Source organism: Osmia bicornis, chromosome 10, assembly GCF_907164935.1.
Source record: "Osmia bicornis bicornis chromosome 10, iOsmBic2.1, whole genome shotgun sequence".
NCBI classification, from domain to species: Eukaryota; Metazoa; Arthropoda; class Insecta; order Hymenoptera; family Megachilidae; genus Osmia; species Osmia bicornis.
The window spans coordinates 8,514,433-8,531,215 of NC_060225.1; the positions used below are offsets into that span (position 1 = coordinate 8,514,433).

The following is a 16,783-nucleotide window of genomic DNA, read 5'->3' on the forward strand; positions in this document are numbered from 1 at the left end:
CAACAATTTATAAGGCAACGAACTTAAAAATCCGTCTGCGTCACAAGGAGAACTACGTTTGCGCAAATACAACACGTACATTGAATTTTAACGATTCTATGAACACGTGTTCATAGTTTGCAAAATGATTGTCAATTAACGATAAAGTACCTTGAACAGAATGAATTCTTTTCTATAATACAATTTCAGTAATATGTAAGTCATTTCAATTCTTAATGCAACAACGAATCCATCGTTTATTGACAATTTCTTGCAATTTATATCAAATTACTAGAATATATGAACAGTTCAATTACTTCCTTTGTCTTGCAGTCGATTGCTTTCTTCTCAGCATTAATACATCAAGGAGGGATGTTCAGTTTTACAAATAATTCATTGGAATTTGGCAGTGAACAAGATGTGTACACGCAGCGGATGTTGTTATTAGCAGGTCGTTGATACCCGGAATTCCTTCAGCACCAGGAGTTGCATTTTGTTTTTTCAAAGAAAGCACGCTGCTATTTTTCTCAGCATTCTTCTTTTCAATTTGATTGAACTTATCTATCGAGAAATAATTATTTTCTATTATAAATTACACGTGTACAGTAGAATTCAAGAGTTAAAGAGAAAAGCAAAATGAGAGCTGTTACTTAAATGCGTTTCAAACTCGTGAAAATTTTCAGACAGTGACATTTTTGCTTCGTTTTATCACACTGGACCAAAGCCAAACTCTATTTCTCGACTTCGAGATTCGCTTTGCATTTTACACGGTAAATTTTTCAACGAAAACGATTTTTTACGTCTCGAGTTTGAAAGAAATTTAAGGAAGGATACAATGGGAATCGGATACATGTTTCATAGCCAGTTATTTGACGATTCAAAAGACCAGGCTTTGTATTTTCAATCGAATGCGTTTCTTCATAAAATAATTACAATATTTTACCGCATTTATACGTCTAATCATTCGTTCTGTAGTTTCGTTTTATTTTAATTTGCTTACTGCACTGTGTAAATTCATACTCGCTCATTCACTCGAAACACACGCAGACTACATTCACTTTCTCTCCTTTTGCAACACGTTCAAAAAATACAAAATTTCTGGCTGAAAGAGCATATCTCTACAGATACGTAAACATCATACAGGAAAAATAAAGAAAAAGAAAAAAAAACAAGACGAGAAATAATGAGTATCACCCTGAACAAGGAACCATCAAAATAATGCACCCAATGTTGCCTTTTGTTACTCTGTAACTCTTTCTTAACCCTTTCACTGCCAGTATTTTCAATAAACCTAATTTATTATTGTTCTGATAGGAGTATTTTAACTTAGAGCCCATACATAATAGGCAACGTGGCAGTCAAAGTGTTAATCATATTTTAAATACAAAATTCATGACAGAAAATATAAATCAATTCCAAAGATCACATGCAATTTGTAATTATAATAAATTTCTCTATCTTTGTATGTACGGGTCACGGGTGACCCAGTATCAAACAAAAAGTAAAATATCAATAAAAGAATTACCTTTCAAAATTATATAATAAAGAATAGGTTCATTATGTCTGAATGAAAGTTTACTTCTTCTTCTGTTCTTATTAATCTAAGGGTAATTAACTGTTAACAATGAACAAAGGATGCATCATTTTATACAAGACGAACACATACGACCCTAATATGTACACGGTTCGTATACCACACAAGTATGTTTTGTTGGTGACACTAGATATGATACAGAGCGTTGCAGGAATTCGTGGATACTTGATGCTAGATGAATAAATAAAGTTCAGTTTATTTAAAATAAAGGAGACTGTTCTACAGTCATACCCCAAAATTATTTTCCAAAAAAGAAAAATAATAATTACAGAATTTATTTTAGAAGGAAGAATTGATAATACAAATTTTTTATCTAGGAGGCTTGTACAGTATTAATTAATATTGACCAAGGATATGATTTTATAAGTCCACGAATTTCTAAAGCGTATCAACACCCTATTACAATTTCTCGCACGAAACACGTGCCTGAATCGTTCAGCAGGCGCGCAATAAATTATAAATAATATTTTATAATAATAATAAAGTTAATTAATTGTTATGCCTCGAGGCGTGCGCTGTAATACTTCCGGAAACGTACACGTTCATTCCTTGCTAAACGAATCATTAATAAAATTCCACGTAATCGTATGAAATTTCGCCCTATTATCAAATATCGACCAGGTCAGTCTCGATAATACACTAAATACCGGTTCCTTAAAAAGTTGAAAGTAAAACAAAGCTTCAGCGCTTATCTCTCTCTCTCTTAATTGAGATCATCTCTCAATTATCATCAATCTATTCCCTTTCTTTTAACAACCCAGCCAATGGAGTCGATAAAAGAAAGGAAACGGTCTAATAAATATATAGCGTTACTATAAAAAAAAAAGAAAGAAAAATAAATGAAAATCACTCCTATCATCTAGGAGACTGACAATTCAAAGTAATTCTGCTGTTGCTGATACAATTCGAATAAGGCTTACATGGCTGTTCTTATTTAAGTCTCCTACTTTGTCCTTTTGGAAATTACAAAATTTCTTAATGCTATCACCTCAAGGATCCAAATATCCATATGTATCGATAAAACATGCAATTATTAAATTTTAAATATCCCAGTTATATTTCATGAAAACAGTATTGGTCCTCAAGGTGTCAACAGAAATACAGTAATAAAGCTAAAGAAAGTATTATTGGTACCCACCAATAATTGTAAACTAGCATATATCATGCTGTAGTTAAATGATTGTTATACAAACTGGCATTCTACGCACAGTCATTCTCACTGCGTCAATGCTTACAATAAAAAAGTTTCAAATAAAATTCTTAAAGGACATAGTTTACAATCAGAAGCAGCTCAATGTATTTGTTGTTCAAACAGCCTATGCCTCGATGAAACTCTAACGTAAGTATGGTCTAACCACAGTCAGGCTCACGATGCGAGCAATCAACGAAATTGAACAAAAGAAACAATGCTCCTGTTCTCTCGTTTCCGCGACGATTGTGCAAACACACGTCGATCCACGACGCTTTCGATCCGACACCAAGAAATAAATTGGGAAACGAGAAAACAGCAACCACCAGAGGCAACGACAGACTAGGTAAGAAACAACCTAAATATTATTTGCCTCTGCATTAGGAAGTGGTTCTCTTCTCCCACGAAGCCAAAAGATTCACGTATCTCTCGATGCACCAGACAGTTCTTTATTTTCCACCTTCAGGTTTCTGAAGATTTACTTTGCGCTCGCAGCAGTGTCTTCCGGTGCTGGTAAGGGTATAGCTTTATCGGAGACTGCAGCTTGCTTCTTCGTCTTCTTGCCCTTCTTCTGTGTCTTCGGTGATTGTTTAACTTCACTGTCTACCTCCATCTTCTCCTCTTCTTTCTTATTTTCCGTCTTCTCAGACGCATCCTTCTTCTTTCCCTTGGCTGGTTTCTCTTCTGCTTTGTGTTCAACTACGCTCTCTGGCTTCTTCTGTTCGTCAACAGTGTCTGCTTTCTTCTCCTCCACGTTCTCCGTGTTTGGTTGCGCTTCTGCTGGCTTGGACTTCTCGTTGGAAGTCGTGTCCATGGCATCGCCAGAGGTCTGACTAGTCTCTTGTTGCTGATTCGCCGTCTGGTCGTTGGGAACGTTCGCAGGAGACTCTTTAGTCTCCTCAGGCTTTCCCTCGGTCGATGGACAGGGAGGCAAAGGTATGGGTTCTTTGGACTGATTCTCTTCCTTCTTCTCACTTTCTGCAACTTCAGTCTTCTCAGCTTTACCAGCCTCTTGATTCTCTGATTTCTGTTCAACGTCCATAGACTCAGCGCTCTGTCCAACCTTCTCAGAGTCATTGGAAACTTGTTCCTCTTCCTCTTTTTTCTCCTCTGTAGAGGTCTGCTGCGTTGGAAGAGGCGCCCTGGATTCGAGCAAGCTGATAGTCTCTTGTATAGTTTTAATGGCGTTCTTCCTTGCTTGTCTGACGTTGTCTCTACCTTCTGTTTCTATGTCATCTAATTTAATCAACTCCCTCGTCAGCATTTCATCCAGATACATATAATGTTTATCCGTCCTTGAATTTCCGGTGTACTGTTTAACCTGTTCCGCCAAGGAGTCTATTTCTTTCTGAATTAAGGCTACCCTCTCCAGAGGATCCTTTGGAAGAGTGGGCTTAGGCTTTGGTGGAGGTTCTTGCTGCTGCTGAGGCTGAGGCTGAGAATGTTGCTGGGGCTTTTGCTGCTGCTGCTGCTGCTTCGGTTGTTCGTACTGCTGTTGCTGAGGCTTCTTAGGCTGCTGGAAAGTGGAAGGCTGCTGTTGTCTGCGCGAGGGATGCTCGAACGAGCTTGGTTGCTGGTAGAAAGTGTCCTGGAAGTGCGGAGACCACTGGTGTCTTCCACCGAAAACATCCCCGAACGGGGCCGACCTCTGGAAGTGAGGTGGAGTGTGGAACTGTGTGGGAGATGGCTCTCTCCGGAAATTCGGTGGTTCGTCGAAACTCCTTGGCAGCACAGGCTCGTCTCTACCCTCTACAAAGATAGGTATGTGCCTGACGTTGCCTTGCTGTTGAGGTTTCTGTGGCTGCTGCTGCTGTGGCTGTTGCGGAGCTTGATTGTGCTGCGGTGTTATGTCTATCCTGGAGACGTACCTCTGTCCAGAAGGCTGTTGGCTCTGTTGTTCCTGCGGCTGAGGCTGTGGCTGAGCGAACGATTGTCTGTTCTCTGGCGGAGCTGACATCGAACGCTGTCCGCGATTTCCTTTGTCCGTGTTCTCCATGTTATGATGGTGTTGGCCTATGTCCACCGTATTACGCAAGCCGTACTGAGGTATCTGATTCTTTTTGGGTGTCTGCTCGGATGTTTGCGACTGCTGATTCTGATTACTTTCTGCCTCGCCGTGAGAGCTGCCGCTCGCCCCGCTGGTCGCGCTGCTTCCACTCGCTTGGCTCCTCGCGTCCTCGTCCGAATAACCCTGCTGCTGCTGGTAGTTGTGGCCACCGTTGCCAGAGCCACGATTTCGGTTGCGGAAAGAGCCTTGGAAGGGTATATCACCCCAGGGGGGGCCGAGCAGGTGGTCCGCGAACTCCGGATGCCGGGCTGCTAGGTCGTCCAGGTGGGCCCGGATGTCGCTGCGTCGACCAAAACTGTCGTCGTCGAATGGAAAACCCTGTGAATGGAAAAAAGATTCGCTGGTCAAAAATTTTTGTTCCCTATCGTCATTTGATATACTATATATTATTTTAATGCTGCAAGTTAGAAAAGCAAGGTAGTAAATGTATCGCTAATAATTCTAATTAAAAATGAACTTGGCGATTCGATAGGCGACAATGGAATCATGAAAAGTCTTATAAAAGGTAAGGAATGTCGCTCGCAAATGAATATTCAATGCAGATCCAGTCAGCTGGAAATTCTTCGAACCCTACACCTAAGGGGACCAATTTTATATTATAGGTCAGGGGGTAAGTCCCTACCTAGTTACACCATTCAGCTGCACTTGGCTGTACAAATGACCATTGCTATCTCCATTCTGATCAAAATTAGTAAACTCCTGTTAGATAAGGAAATGTCGGGACAAAGAAAATTCCTAAGCAGACACAGCTGCTGGTTCAGCAAAGCAATTCTAAATATAACGATCCAAATATACTATACTCTGTTCTTCGATCGGGGATATCTTCTCGAGTCTCATTTTATTCTCCTCCTGATTTACTTAATACGAGAGAAAAATCAAAGAATTCGCATTGGTGGGCGTTCGAACACGACCTACAGTCTATAAAAAATTCGTGTCAGACGCGTAGCTGAGGAAGTTAGAGAGAAAATAAAAGAGCAGGTAGACGTAACATTAACGATCGAGTGTGAATCATAGGGGGAACTAAATGAACTGCGCCTTTAAAAGGCAACCAGAAAGCTTTCCATCGTTTCGGGCAGATAGAATCTTTCAAAAGTACTTGTAAGGAATGGAAAATGATTATTTTATGAGCTAGGATAATTAATATTAATTAATTACTATTACTACTATTGCTAGATAACGAGGCAAGTGTTTAGGGATAATAGCTAGAAAACTATTAGGGTCTAATTAATTAAATTTATTCGCTTCAAGATGGCCGACCGTGTCGGTAACCTAGGGTAAACATTCTAGTTCCAGTCCACCCCTGAAGATGGCCTCTTATAATATATAATATATTGTTTCTTTCGAATATTTGACAAATTATTTATACAATTCACCAATAAAACAGAAGTTATTATAAAAAATGTGTCATAAGGGTTGCAACGATGACTATACGCATGCGTGTACGCACAGAGAGGGAGAAGTCAGCGTGGCTATGGGTGACCATAAACTGGGTGAATGTCAACGTCTTCGCATAAAATGATCCTCGCGAACAACTGTGTCATGGCCTCTGAAATCGAGACAGGCGCCGCGTTTACACTTTATTTCCTGATTTCTTCGTGGCGCCATGTCTGCGAGCAACCTAACCCTCGCACTTTAGGGAAATTTGAATAGTGAAAGGCCCTAGAGAAATTATATTCAAAGTCAACCGGAAATGGATTTCAATTTCTCTTCCAGCGCGAGCAGCTTAACCGCCCACGCGACATCCGTCACTTTTAAACGTCATCGACGGTACTGTTTATAAGAACCGGTTTCTTTTTTTGCGCGCGAAAACTCGATTAGATCATAAGTAAAAATACCATGTTATCGAGAAGCCTGAAACGTTATCTTAACGGTTATTACGGATATTAATTCCTGATAAGCGGAATTCGTTTTCTCAAAGAAAATGGAGGCATGCCTAATACGGTTGAGAATGGCCGGATAAACGTATCGGCTGCGATTATGTTACGTTTTTCCTATTTTTTTTTTTCTTTTTCTTCTCTTTTTCTCCCGATGCGCGGCCACGTCCTCGACAGAGAGAGTTACCAAGGAGAAACGTCTCCGTTAGTTTATTATTAGCGTCAACACGCTTGTGTTTTGGAGGAATGGACCTTGTTCTAGGAGGAGCGTGCTCGAAACGTTCTCGGCTGAAGCTGTTCGAGGAAATTATTCGTGCCACATACTTGGAATTATCGATAAATTATTACACAATTTTTTATCACACCACTGTACAGCGTTTTGTTATTTCATAAATAATTTTTGGTAAATTCCATGCAGAGAACAATTTCACGCCATTTTCCATGGAAGATACCATAGAAAAATTGTAACAATTACGTGCAATGAAGCAAAGATTTAAAGCGGTTGAAATTTTTTGGTTAATAGAAAAAAAAAAAGAAGCTTACGCGATTATCTGGTTCACGGAGAAAGCGAGAAATCCACGGCTCGACAAGTGACCGTTTCGAAGCAACGAAAACGTACGTCACTCTTCACGAATTCTATTTCTAACTTCCACGCGATCTCGCGGAACGCGAAAGAGAAGGTCGGCGACTACGTTACATGCAAAAACGAGAACACCGATACGAGCGCGAAACTTCTCGCTGAATTGCACGAACAACACCTGAATTTTCAGCATAACAAGCGATTATGTCACGCGCGACAAGTACTGTTATACGGTCCGGCAAGCAAAAGCGTGCCGGAAGAAAAATCAACATTCATAATGTTAAATGTAATCACGTAATCCGAATAGTACGTGAATTTTAATACAGATAAATCGTTATCTAGAAAATATATCGAACCTCGAATGATCTGGAAAAGTCTCGCAAGCTTCACAGATAAACGGCAGAATTTGAACCGCAGACGTTGGCGCAGACGTTATCGACGTCTTCGATACTCTAACCGTAGCTTCGATTGTATCGAATATCGAGACTTACTTGATATCTCGAATACGCGCAGAGGTAACCTAATTTAGATAACCTATATACCAATGACATCGTGTATACCGTTTGTAGCATCGGACACACGCGAATGGAAAAAAAAGATTGCACCACTTACGGGGAACGGACGATCCAAATCAATCGGTTCTCCGAATTCGGATGCTTTGTCCACGATGACAGGCGAGTCCATTTTCTGGACCTTTTGGTCCGTGCCTGATTTAGAATACGTGATTTCCTGTTTTTTTTTTTGTCTTTCTCACACTAGGGAGAAGTTTAGTCGTGGCCTTTTTTGCAGGTTAAGTGTTTTTTTTTCTATGGTTTCAAAGAATCAGCCAAGAAGCTCACTAAACAACAGTGCCGGCGTGTTAACAAAATGCGAACGAAAATTAAAGTTTTTTTGGCAGCACACACTCGTTTTTTTGTTTAAGGATCTTTCAAAATTACCGAGAGAACAACGCGTGACAGTTGTCTCAGCTCCTACGTTCGATCTTCCTTCTCCCTATTTCTCTCTCTCTCTCTCTCTGGCGTCTTCCTTTTCGTTATATAAGAGAAACACTTGTGTTTAGTTCCTTGCACTATCACACACTCGCGTATCAAGGTTTTTTAGTCTTGGAAGGAATTGTTCTTCTCGAATAATCGCAAAGACGCACGCGTTAACAACCTACACGATGCAGGTCAATAGTGAAACTGTCAGTACGCGGCCAGAGGACTTAAATATATTTGTTGTGTGGGACGCATTGGGAGCCACGTGACTACCTGGCCGAACGAGGCCGAACGGTCACGGAAACGATCGAAGGAACGCGCCAGAGCATGCTAGAACATTCGTCCCTGTTTGGTTTTTTCGAGAAACACCTAACGCGACTATTGACAACCATTAAAGAAATGATTAGATTCATAAATTATTGTTAATACTGTCTATTTTATTTGTAAATAATTAAAACTGGAAAATGAACCGAATGTAACTAATAAAAAGAGAAATTGTCATTATTATATGTAATACAATGTAATTATTCGAAATGCATGAGTGGTAACATTAAAAATGTTGTCTTTTCATCTTGAAAAGGCGTTGAAATATCCTTTGAATGTAATTTATTGCTCCCTTTCGCGTTTCCTTCGTTTTCGTTTTATAATCAACCTGCCAGGCAAGGCTGTACCCTGGACTTGTTTACCTATATCCTTTTATAGTAAGCACGGATTCTCCTCGATTTCGTATTACCATCCGAAAAGTTGGTCAACATACTTTTTCATCGTTTATGTATACCGCTATATAAATAGATTACCAATTAGTTAATCAAAATTGATGGTCGTAATTACCAGCCGAAAAATTCGATCTACATTTTCTGATTTTTTATTTAATATAACCGTGAATCATCAAGCGTGTATTAATAGCATGTGTCTGATTCAAAGGACACTGCTTCATCGCAAAATATATAGATCGCATATTGTGCCCGATAAAGAACTGAATCGAGCGGTTAACAAATAAATCGAATCGATCGAATGTATTTTTAGAATCACTCGAGCCATAAATAGAATCGTTTGAAACCTTCATATGGCATTCGTGAATCTATATGCGAGTCAGCAGTAATGTTAAGTGATAACTGAAGAGCCCTGACTAACCGACGGTGAACATGGCCTCGACGGGAATCATTTTTATCGAAAGAAAAACAGAATTAAAAATAATTTCACGGTTCATTTATTAATCCATATCGTTCCAGGAACTGTTCTATCGTTCTAACCTCAACTTGGCCTTTTAATTCTCGATCGCGTTACCAATGAAGTATAATGTCCGCCATCAAAATTATTAGTCATGCGATCGCAGAATTTGGCGCTGATCCAAACGCTTCTACCTGCCGTGAAAATATATATGCATATCGCATGGACACTTCACGATCAAAATTTTACGTTATTATCAGAGGGAAATCACCAAAAACATTCTGAAGCATATAATAAATTATAAAAAAAATTTCGAATTGTACGGTACTCATGTGGTACGTCGCCCCTTTCGCACGGCATTTTGATTGACACGGAAACATTATAATGATTCAACTACTCTAAATATCCAAAGATAATCTGATCAACAATAAACTGAGTCATGATAATAATTACAAGTCGATCATATTTGATACAATCAACAACAGTGTGACATAACTTGGCATGGTTATGTCAGGGACGGATCCAAGAGGGGGGCCGTTACATTGGAATATAATTAACACGTTCCCTCACGCGATATCGCGTGGGCCTGTTTATAGAAATTTATCAAATGATGCTCGACACCTTGGATATATGCCAAATTGGACTAGGAATAGGGTTTCATAATCTAATTTACGATTTCAAATTGCTCAGGCTTAGAGGAAACTTCCTCTTCCTTCCTGTCTAACCATACCTCTGAAGATTTTGAAAAACTCATTCTTGGCGCCACTTACCGATTAACGAAACGATCTAGCACCACGTGTTGTCGTCGCGAACCGTCAGAGTACGATTACGATGATTTTAATTAGCGTTTCGACGATATTTTTTTCTATAGTTTCTCGAATGCTTACACTACACTTGACAATAAGCAGGAAATACAAATCGTATCCCACGCTTCAACGAACATCGTCGATTCACGCGCACGTATGAGCTGCTCGACAGATGACTCACGGGTCCCCTACGAGATACAGATTATGTAATCGATCGAATGGCAATACATCAACGAAGTACCATCTGCGGATTCCACGAAATGTTACGCTTCGGTGGTCTACGAGATCGCGAGAATAAATTAGATGTATCTGTTGATACTTGACGCTTCCAAGTATCAGCAGGAACGTGCGATCTTTAATTCCATCTTTCAGATGTTTCAGATTATACGCTTTGAATTGCCATTCATGAGATTCCGCATATTTTCATTCTAACGCGTCTAATCGCTGTACAAACACGAAAATTGTGTACAAATTATTATTTTTTTAATGACACGACTAAACAGCTGAATTTTCTATGACCACACAATCGTTTTAATAAAAACAATTTTTGTCTGTAACAAAGATAAATGAACATCGCTTGCGTAACGTAGATGTGAAACGAATCGTGAAACTACCGCCTGAGCTCGTTACACGGAATGACTGAAAGGATTGGCGCCTAGCAAGGCGCAACTTTTGAGGTTAGACGCAGTGTTCTAGTTTCTAACAGGGGCGAACAAATTTAAGGCGTTTAGGACGATTCCCCTATTTTATAAATCTCTTCAATTTATAATTAAGTTGATGAATAAAAATAAATAATAAAATAAATACTGATTAGTAAATTGAAAAGTATCTACTGATTTATATAATTGGTCTTAGATAATTCAGAAATTTGTTAATATTTTGCGCAGAATTTCGTTCATCGTTGAGCCGTACCTGAACTAGATAGAATCGATTCGAAGAACTTCCGCCACTTATCGAGTCTAACCTTGCAATTTGAAATAGAATTAAAATGAAAATAATATACCGCGTTGATGTATTGCATATAATTTTGCATATAATAATTTTGCAGATTATTAATTGCATATAATAATCAAGTGTTAATTCGCATTGAAATATATAAAAAATAACATGCATTCTTTAGTCCGGATAAAGCAGCTGGTGTCTAAACACCTGAACACAAAAAGTGTTGCCATCTAACGATACACCGGACAAGTTGAAAATACATAACTGCAGGATAATAAAATTATAAATAACAATCTAACAAGTGGAACTGTTATATTACCTAGTCATTATCAAACTGTATATTACAGTACCTAAACACACAAGTGAAAAAACACCTAACCTAATTTTCATACTAATTAACAATAGTTATTGCAAAACAAGCACCAGTGTTCTCTTAAAATATTGCAATTTTTAATTATAATATATTGTTTAATACTTAGTTTCTCGTTTGAGCTAAAGAGAGGTTAGAATCGATAGAATCGATTGATCGAATGATAGATCTCGAGTTTTGAGTACGCGTGCGCCAATTGGATCTCGCTTTCGATCTTGTTTTTCGATTCTGTTCACGCGTCTCGATCACTCGCACGATCATCGATAATGATGATCGATGATCTACGGTGATCGATAGTAGTGTCAGGAGCGCATGAGGCCCGAGGAAGTTGATTCTACCACCACTTCACGACCCAACGCAACGTTTTCTTGACGTCATCGGGCTTGTAGACAGGTTCCCTTACGTTACACGAGTATGATACATTCCCCTGTTGCGTACACACGCATTCTAGCACGTACGAATGCCGCGTGCATTTCATTACACATTGAAAGCAAAAGTGCTACAAGCGCGTGGCGTAAGGAAATCATCAAATTCTACTTACATCATAAAAACGTTGAAATAATTAAGTGATAAATGGCTAGTCGCACGAAAAGGTCTGACCGTAGATTCATATCAGCGCAATTAAATTATAGCACGTATTCGATTGCGCAATGGTACTAAGGTTGATTGAAATATCCCTAGGTAATTCTTCAACGGAATAATTGGTTACCGGATAATTGGACGGTACTTAACAAAATTTCATTCAAATAAAAAAATAATTAATGATGAGATATAACTCTAGGTGATTGGGTAATAGGAAAGATATAAATCAGGAGGTTCGATGTGCGCATTTTCGCACGCAACGAAGCACCACGTGCACGTGCTATTCAACAGTGAAAGGAAAAGTGGAAGAGGAGATCCCTGTTACAGTGAACCCGGAATGCTTCAATGATGCCCTATATGATACTGGCAGGAGTTATCGATATTGGCCCCCTCACCATTCTTGAAAAAAAAAACCCTAGCTATCCCAATGGTTATCAAGGTATTAATATTGCTCTTATTAAAAACCTAATAGGCAAATCATTTAAAAAAACTCTATCCCCTCTGTCTCTAGGCTACAATAGCAAAGGTGGATCATCATCCTTGAGATTTTCCCAGTTCAATTGTGTAACCGATACAGGAGGGTGTGGCGCTAAAAGCTAAAAGCTTGCTAAAAGCCTGAAAGGTCAAGGTATATTTACCAGATTCATTTGCCATCTGTAAAATCAAGTTTCATCTGCTTCTTAGAATGTATGCAAGAACACGATCGCTGTAACGTTACACCAGGATCGTCGCGAACAAGATAAAGCACACAGCTGACTTTTGGTATATTTCCCTATCATTAACACCGGTGGGTCGTTATAAAATTAGAAGCCAAACGAAGATCCAATGAATCACTGACACTGTTCTTTATTTCAGTGTAAGATACTCGCATGCTTCAGGTGAATTCTGAGTGGCAAATCATGCATTATGCAGAGGGTGATAGCAGTCTTGACGAATCATCGAGTTCCGTGGTTCATGATCCCAGGAGTAACCGCGACCTACCACTCCCCGATAACGAACCCAACACGTAACATGCTCTACGCGAAATAAAGTAATTTCGGTATAATCAATATCAATTAGAATCGAGGAAATTAGAAAACAGAAAGCCCTTTCCCTTTGGCGGTTCACAGAAGAGACGATAAAGAGGATTGGAATGTTGCTTTATGAATGACTCTGACCAAGGGAAAATGGAAGGGATAATCAAGGGTCTGGGACGTGTTTCGTGGAACGGAGAAAGAGATCACTCGCAAGATCCATCTCGATGACTCATGTGAGTCATGCGATGAAATTCGCGCCGGGTCATCGGCTGGGAAACCTGAGGAAGCTCCCATTCATGAAATTAACCTTCTTACGCAAAGATATCTTTTCATTTTCCCGCACAGTTCGAACAGAATGGACGGAGTATCGTTTGATGAAACTTTTTCATCCACCAGACATCTGTCTCGATATTATTTTCCAAGCCCGATATTCGAGGGAGAAGCGAATGAAAAGCGTGGAAAAATGGGGAGAAAATCGAGCCGTGACGGCGGTAATCTTACCAGTGCAAATATTGATGGAAGAACCAGACGACTTGATACGCAACGAAAGATTTTTCTTTCACCCTGAAACCTCTTACAATTGCAGAAAGACGTATCATTTTTATAAGACCCGAGAATGAGGTAGAATGCCGGGAGCACGATAATGATTTAAAATAAGAAGAAAAATCGAGGGTGCAAGAGAGGCGAGTAAAATGTCGCGTGTCGAATCGACAGATTGTTCTGGATCGAAATTCTCGGTCTGGAATGGCGAGAGAATCAATGGCGGCTATTTTGAGGTCTCGGCGTCGGCGACGTCGTCGTCGAGAATGTTCTCGCGTCTTCGAAGACGTTGAAGATCGCGACGTCTTCGACGCGTCTTTTTCGAATTCAAAAATAAGACATCTATGCAACTATTTCTTAATTTTACAATATACACTTTTCTAGGATCCCTTATAAAAAAAAGTAATCATAGGTGTAACCGGTGGATTAATTGTAAATCCACAGAATTCCAAAAATTAGAATCTTAAAATACTGAAGGAGCCCAATTTTCTGGAGCTCCAGGCCCTACTTTGCCCCCTATCTAATTACAGCCTGAACAATTAAAACTATTTAAAAATATTTTTTACAGGAATGTGAAAGAACTTTGGTTCCTCTTATCAGCGGATCAATGAAACGTTTTAATACCAAAGGACAGAAGAGAAGAGGGTCGGTGTTGCACGTCCGTCGAGGCGAATAAGTGGTAAGTCATCTGCCTGCGAGCATTTGGCAACAAACGCGTTATTTCTGGGTCCTTTGCGAAGTGTGTGCGCTTCTGAAGAGGCAACTGGCTCTCTTGAGGCAAGTGCTTTCGAACCCTAGCGACGCACTATCAGCCAGCATGGCCAGCATATTGATCTCATTTCGAGTCGTCAAACGGGCCACATCGTCACCCTCTTCCATAGGGACGTTTAATGCAACTGGGGTGCTTTTAATAGCTCCGTTGCTTCTATGAGCACGCTATACCGAAGACATCTGCGGCAAAGATCATTTTTTCTACAGTTTCTTACACTCAGAATTGTTCGATAATTCTTAATAAAATGTAAGCCAGTCGACAGAAATAATGCGGTTGGTTCTGCAAGAATTGAAGGCAAGGTAGCTGTACTAAGCCAGTAACACCTTCCAACTTCGAGCGATCGGCAAGGACTATGATTGCTATTTTCAACCGTTTCTTCAAGTACAAAGAAATCTCGTTCTTCGCCGTCTCGTTCGTCTCTTTCGCTGCTTCGAATATCGTTTGCCATGTTTAACGTGCACCGTTTAATGGTGCTTTCGTACGAGCGTGCCAAGTAAGCATAATGGCGCGCGTTCGAGTATTTTAAGTTGTGAAGCACGTGCCCCGAACGAACCGCGAAAGTTGGTTGCCTCGAATTTGAAAGTCAATCGCCTCGACGTGTACCACCGTGTTTTCATTCCATCGGATTTCGCGATGGCAATGAAACATATTCCATAAATGGACGAAACAGAACTTTCCCGATTGAAATAAATACACTGATGATTGGGGGGAAGGGGGGCGACCTGGACCCCTAAAAAATGTACGCTGGTATACATCTCGCTATTTAAAAATTCTCAAATTCTAATATTCTAAAAAGAAATTAATTTAAAAATAGAATTTGAGAATTTTTATAAAATACCGACGGTAGGTAACTTTCCTATTTTACGACTAATATCACTAAAAATGTCACTAGCTAACTAAAATTCGTAACTAAAATAATAATTTATATCATTATGATCACAGAAGGCGAGGAATATTCGCTTGTTTACACGAAAGTAAGGTCACTGTTCAAGCCGAGCATCGGAATGATCGAGAGAAACAAAAACACTGAACCCTGATCTAAATTTTCTGCCAAAATATTTGCTCGATATTTAAACGGTAAAATCTCAGCGATACGTATCTAAATGACTACGATAAGATAATTGGGAAGACATAACGATGCCAATTTTAACTATAACGATCACGAGACCGTCAGCAACTATGATAATTGGCTCGCTGATAATGCGAAACAGGTGATTTACTACAATGACCGTTAGTTTCTCATAATGTTGAAACAAGTGTAGAGAAAATGGTGAATCGCATGAAATTAGTCAACGTAATTAGTGAAAAATGTATTCCAACATGGTGCTTGCACGATTTGAATGAATGGCTGGTGGCAAAAATTTTAACCTGATTGTTAAATGAGAAAAAAAGATTTTCGACGCTATATTAGAAACTATTTATTTATTCGTATTTTTATCACTCGACGTACTTCGTCGAATTCCAGTGTCTAACAAACACGTTTTCCATCGGTTCTTTGCCTTCTGAAAATATCAAGATCGCGGCAAGAATAACCGGCGAGCAAAGAAAACTAAATACACGTCGTTGAAACGACGTAGAAATTGGGCCACTCTATAAATAAAGAATTTTCGTACGACGGTATTCAAATCGTGCAACGACAGATCGATATCGATCATTCCGGTAAATTGATTGTTCTTCGTTTTCATTCTTACGAGTGTAGATACTCATGAAAACGTAACACGTACAGAAAACAAAATGGTGACTTATTGAAAATGTATGTCATAAAAACTCACCCTCGAAAAAGAGGAATGTCGTTCAAAGGGATCTCGTCCTGATCTGGTGGTTGGTTCGAAGAATGATTTACTGTCCTCGTCGAATTGCTGTTTGATTTCTTGTAGAAGTTCGTCACCGGATTTACCACGCAGTCTGTCGCTGAATTTCGGCTTGTCGCGGAAGTAGAACGACATTTTGTCATGTATACGCACAATAACTTTTTACATGTACAGTGAGAACGGTTACACTTGTTACTATTCGATCGACACAAAATTTCAAATTGAGAAACGTTTATTTTCTCACGGCGTAACAAAAATCGTCGAACGCTTCATAAATACCTCCCTCGAGGTGTTGCGCGTGACTGAAACCGCGCGCCGAATTGTATGGGGAGTAATCAAAGCACGCGCATGCGCGCCGCGTCTTCTCGTAATCGTACCTTTTCGGCGCGAATACGCGCGCTTATTGGCCTGCTTTCGATTGCTAGCCAATCACAATCCGTATCGTCACCGATTTATCTACCCAAAGAATCTCGATGCATGTTCTGATGCACACAACGCTCGGCTTCTTACAAT

The 16,783-nt window shown here is 39.7% G+C and overlaps 1 protein-coding gene and 1 long non-coding RNA gene across 12 annotated transcripts; one reads left to right on the forward strand and one right to left on the reverse strand.

The window, feature by feature from the left end:
• Positions 1-870: 870 nt before the first annotated feature.
• On the reverse strand, positions 871-16,546 carry LOC114876348 (BAG domain-containing protein Samui-like). Of its 4 annotated transcripts, XR_006829791.1 has the most exons (4): positions 10,202-10,864; positions 7,897-9,041; positions 7,641-7,818; positions 5,067-5,148 (listed from the first exon to the last, which is right to left on the reverse strand). XR_006829791.1 is itself a non-coding variant. In XM_046287480.1 (3 exons), exons 2-3 carry the CDS (start codon positions 7,966-7,968, stop codon positions 3,241-3,243), a joined length of 1,980 nt encoding a protein of 659 aa, XP_046143436.1. In that variant the 5' UTR covers positions 7,969-8,122; positions 8,223-8,757; the 3' UTR covers positions 871-3,240. The 4 variants fall into 4 exon arrangements, 2 of the variants coding, with proteins under 2 accessions (XP_046143436.1, XP_029043554.2); XM_046287480.1 differs by lacking the exons at positions 7,641-7,818; positions 10,202-10,864 and having other exon boundaries at positions 871-5,148; positions 7,897-8,122; positions 8,223-8,757; XR_003789368.2 differs by lacking the exon at positions 7,641-7,818 and having other exon boundaries at positions 5,060-5,148; positions 8,223-9,041.
• On the forward strand, positions 11,472-14,724 carry LOC114876350. 8 transcript variants are annotated; one of them, XR_006829795.1, is made up of 5 exons: positions 11,472-12,230; positions 12,331-12,570; positions 12,643-12,918; positions 12,987-14,366; positions 14,428-14,724. It is a non-coding gene; the product is annotated as an uncharacterized LOC114876350 (long non-coding RNA). The 8 variants fall into 8 exon arrangements; XR_003789370.2 differs by having other exon boundaries at positions 12,987-13,638; positions 13,734-14,724; XR_003789371.2 differs by having other exon boundaries at positions 12,987-13,380; positions 13,493-14,724.
• Positions 16,547-16,783: the final 237 nt, after the last annotated feature.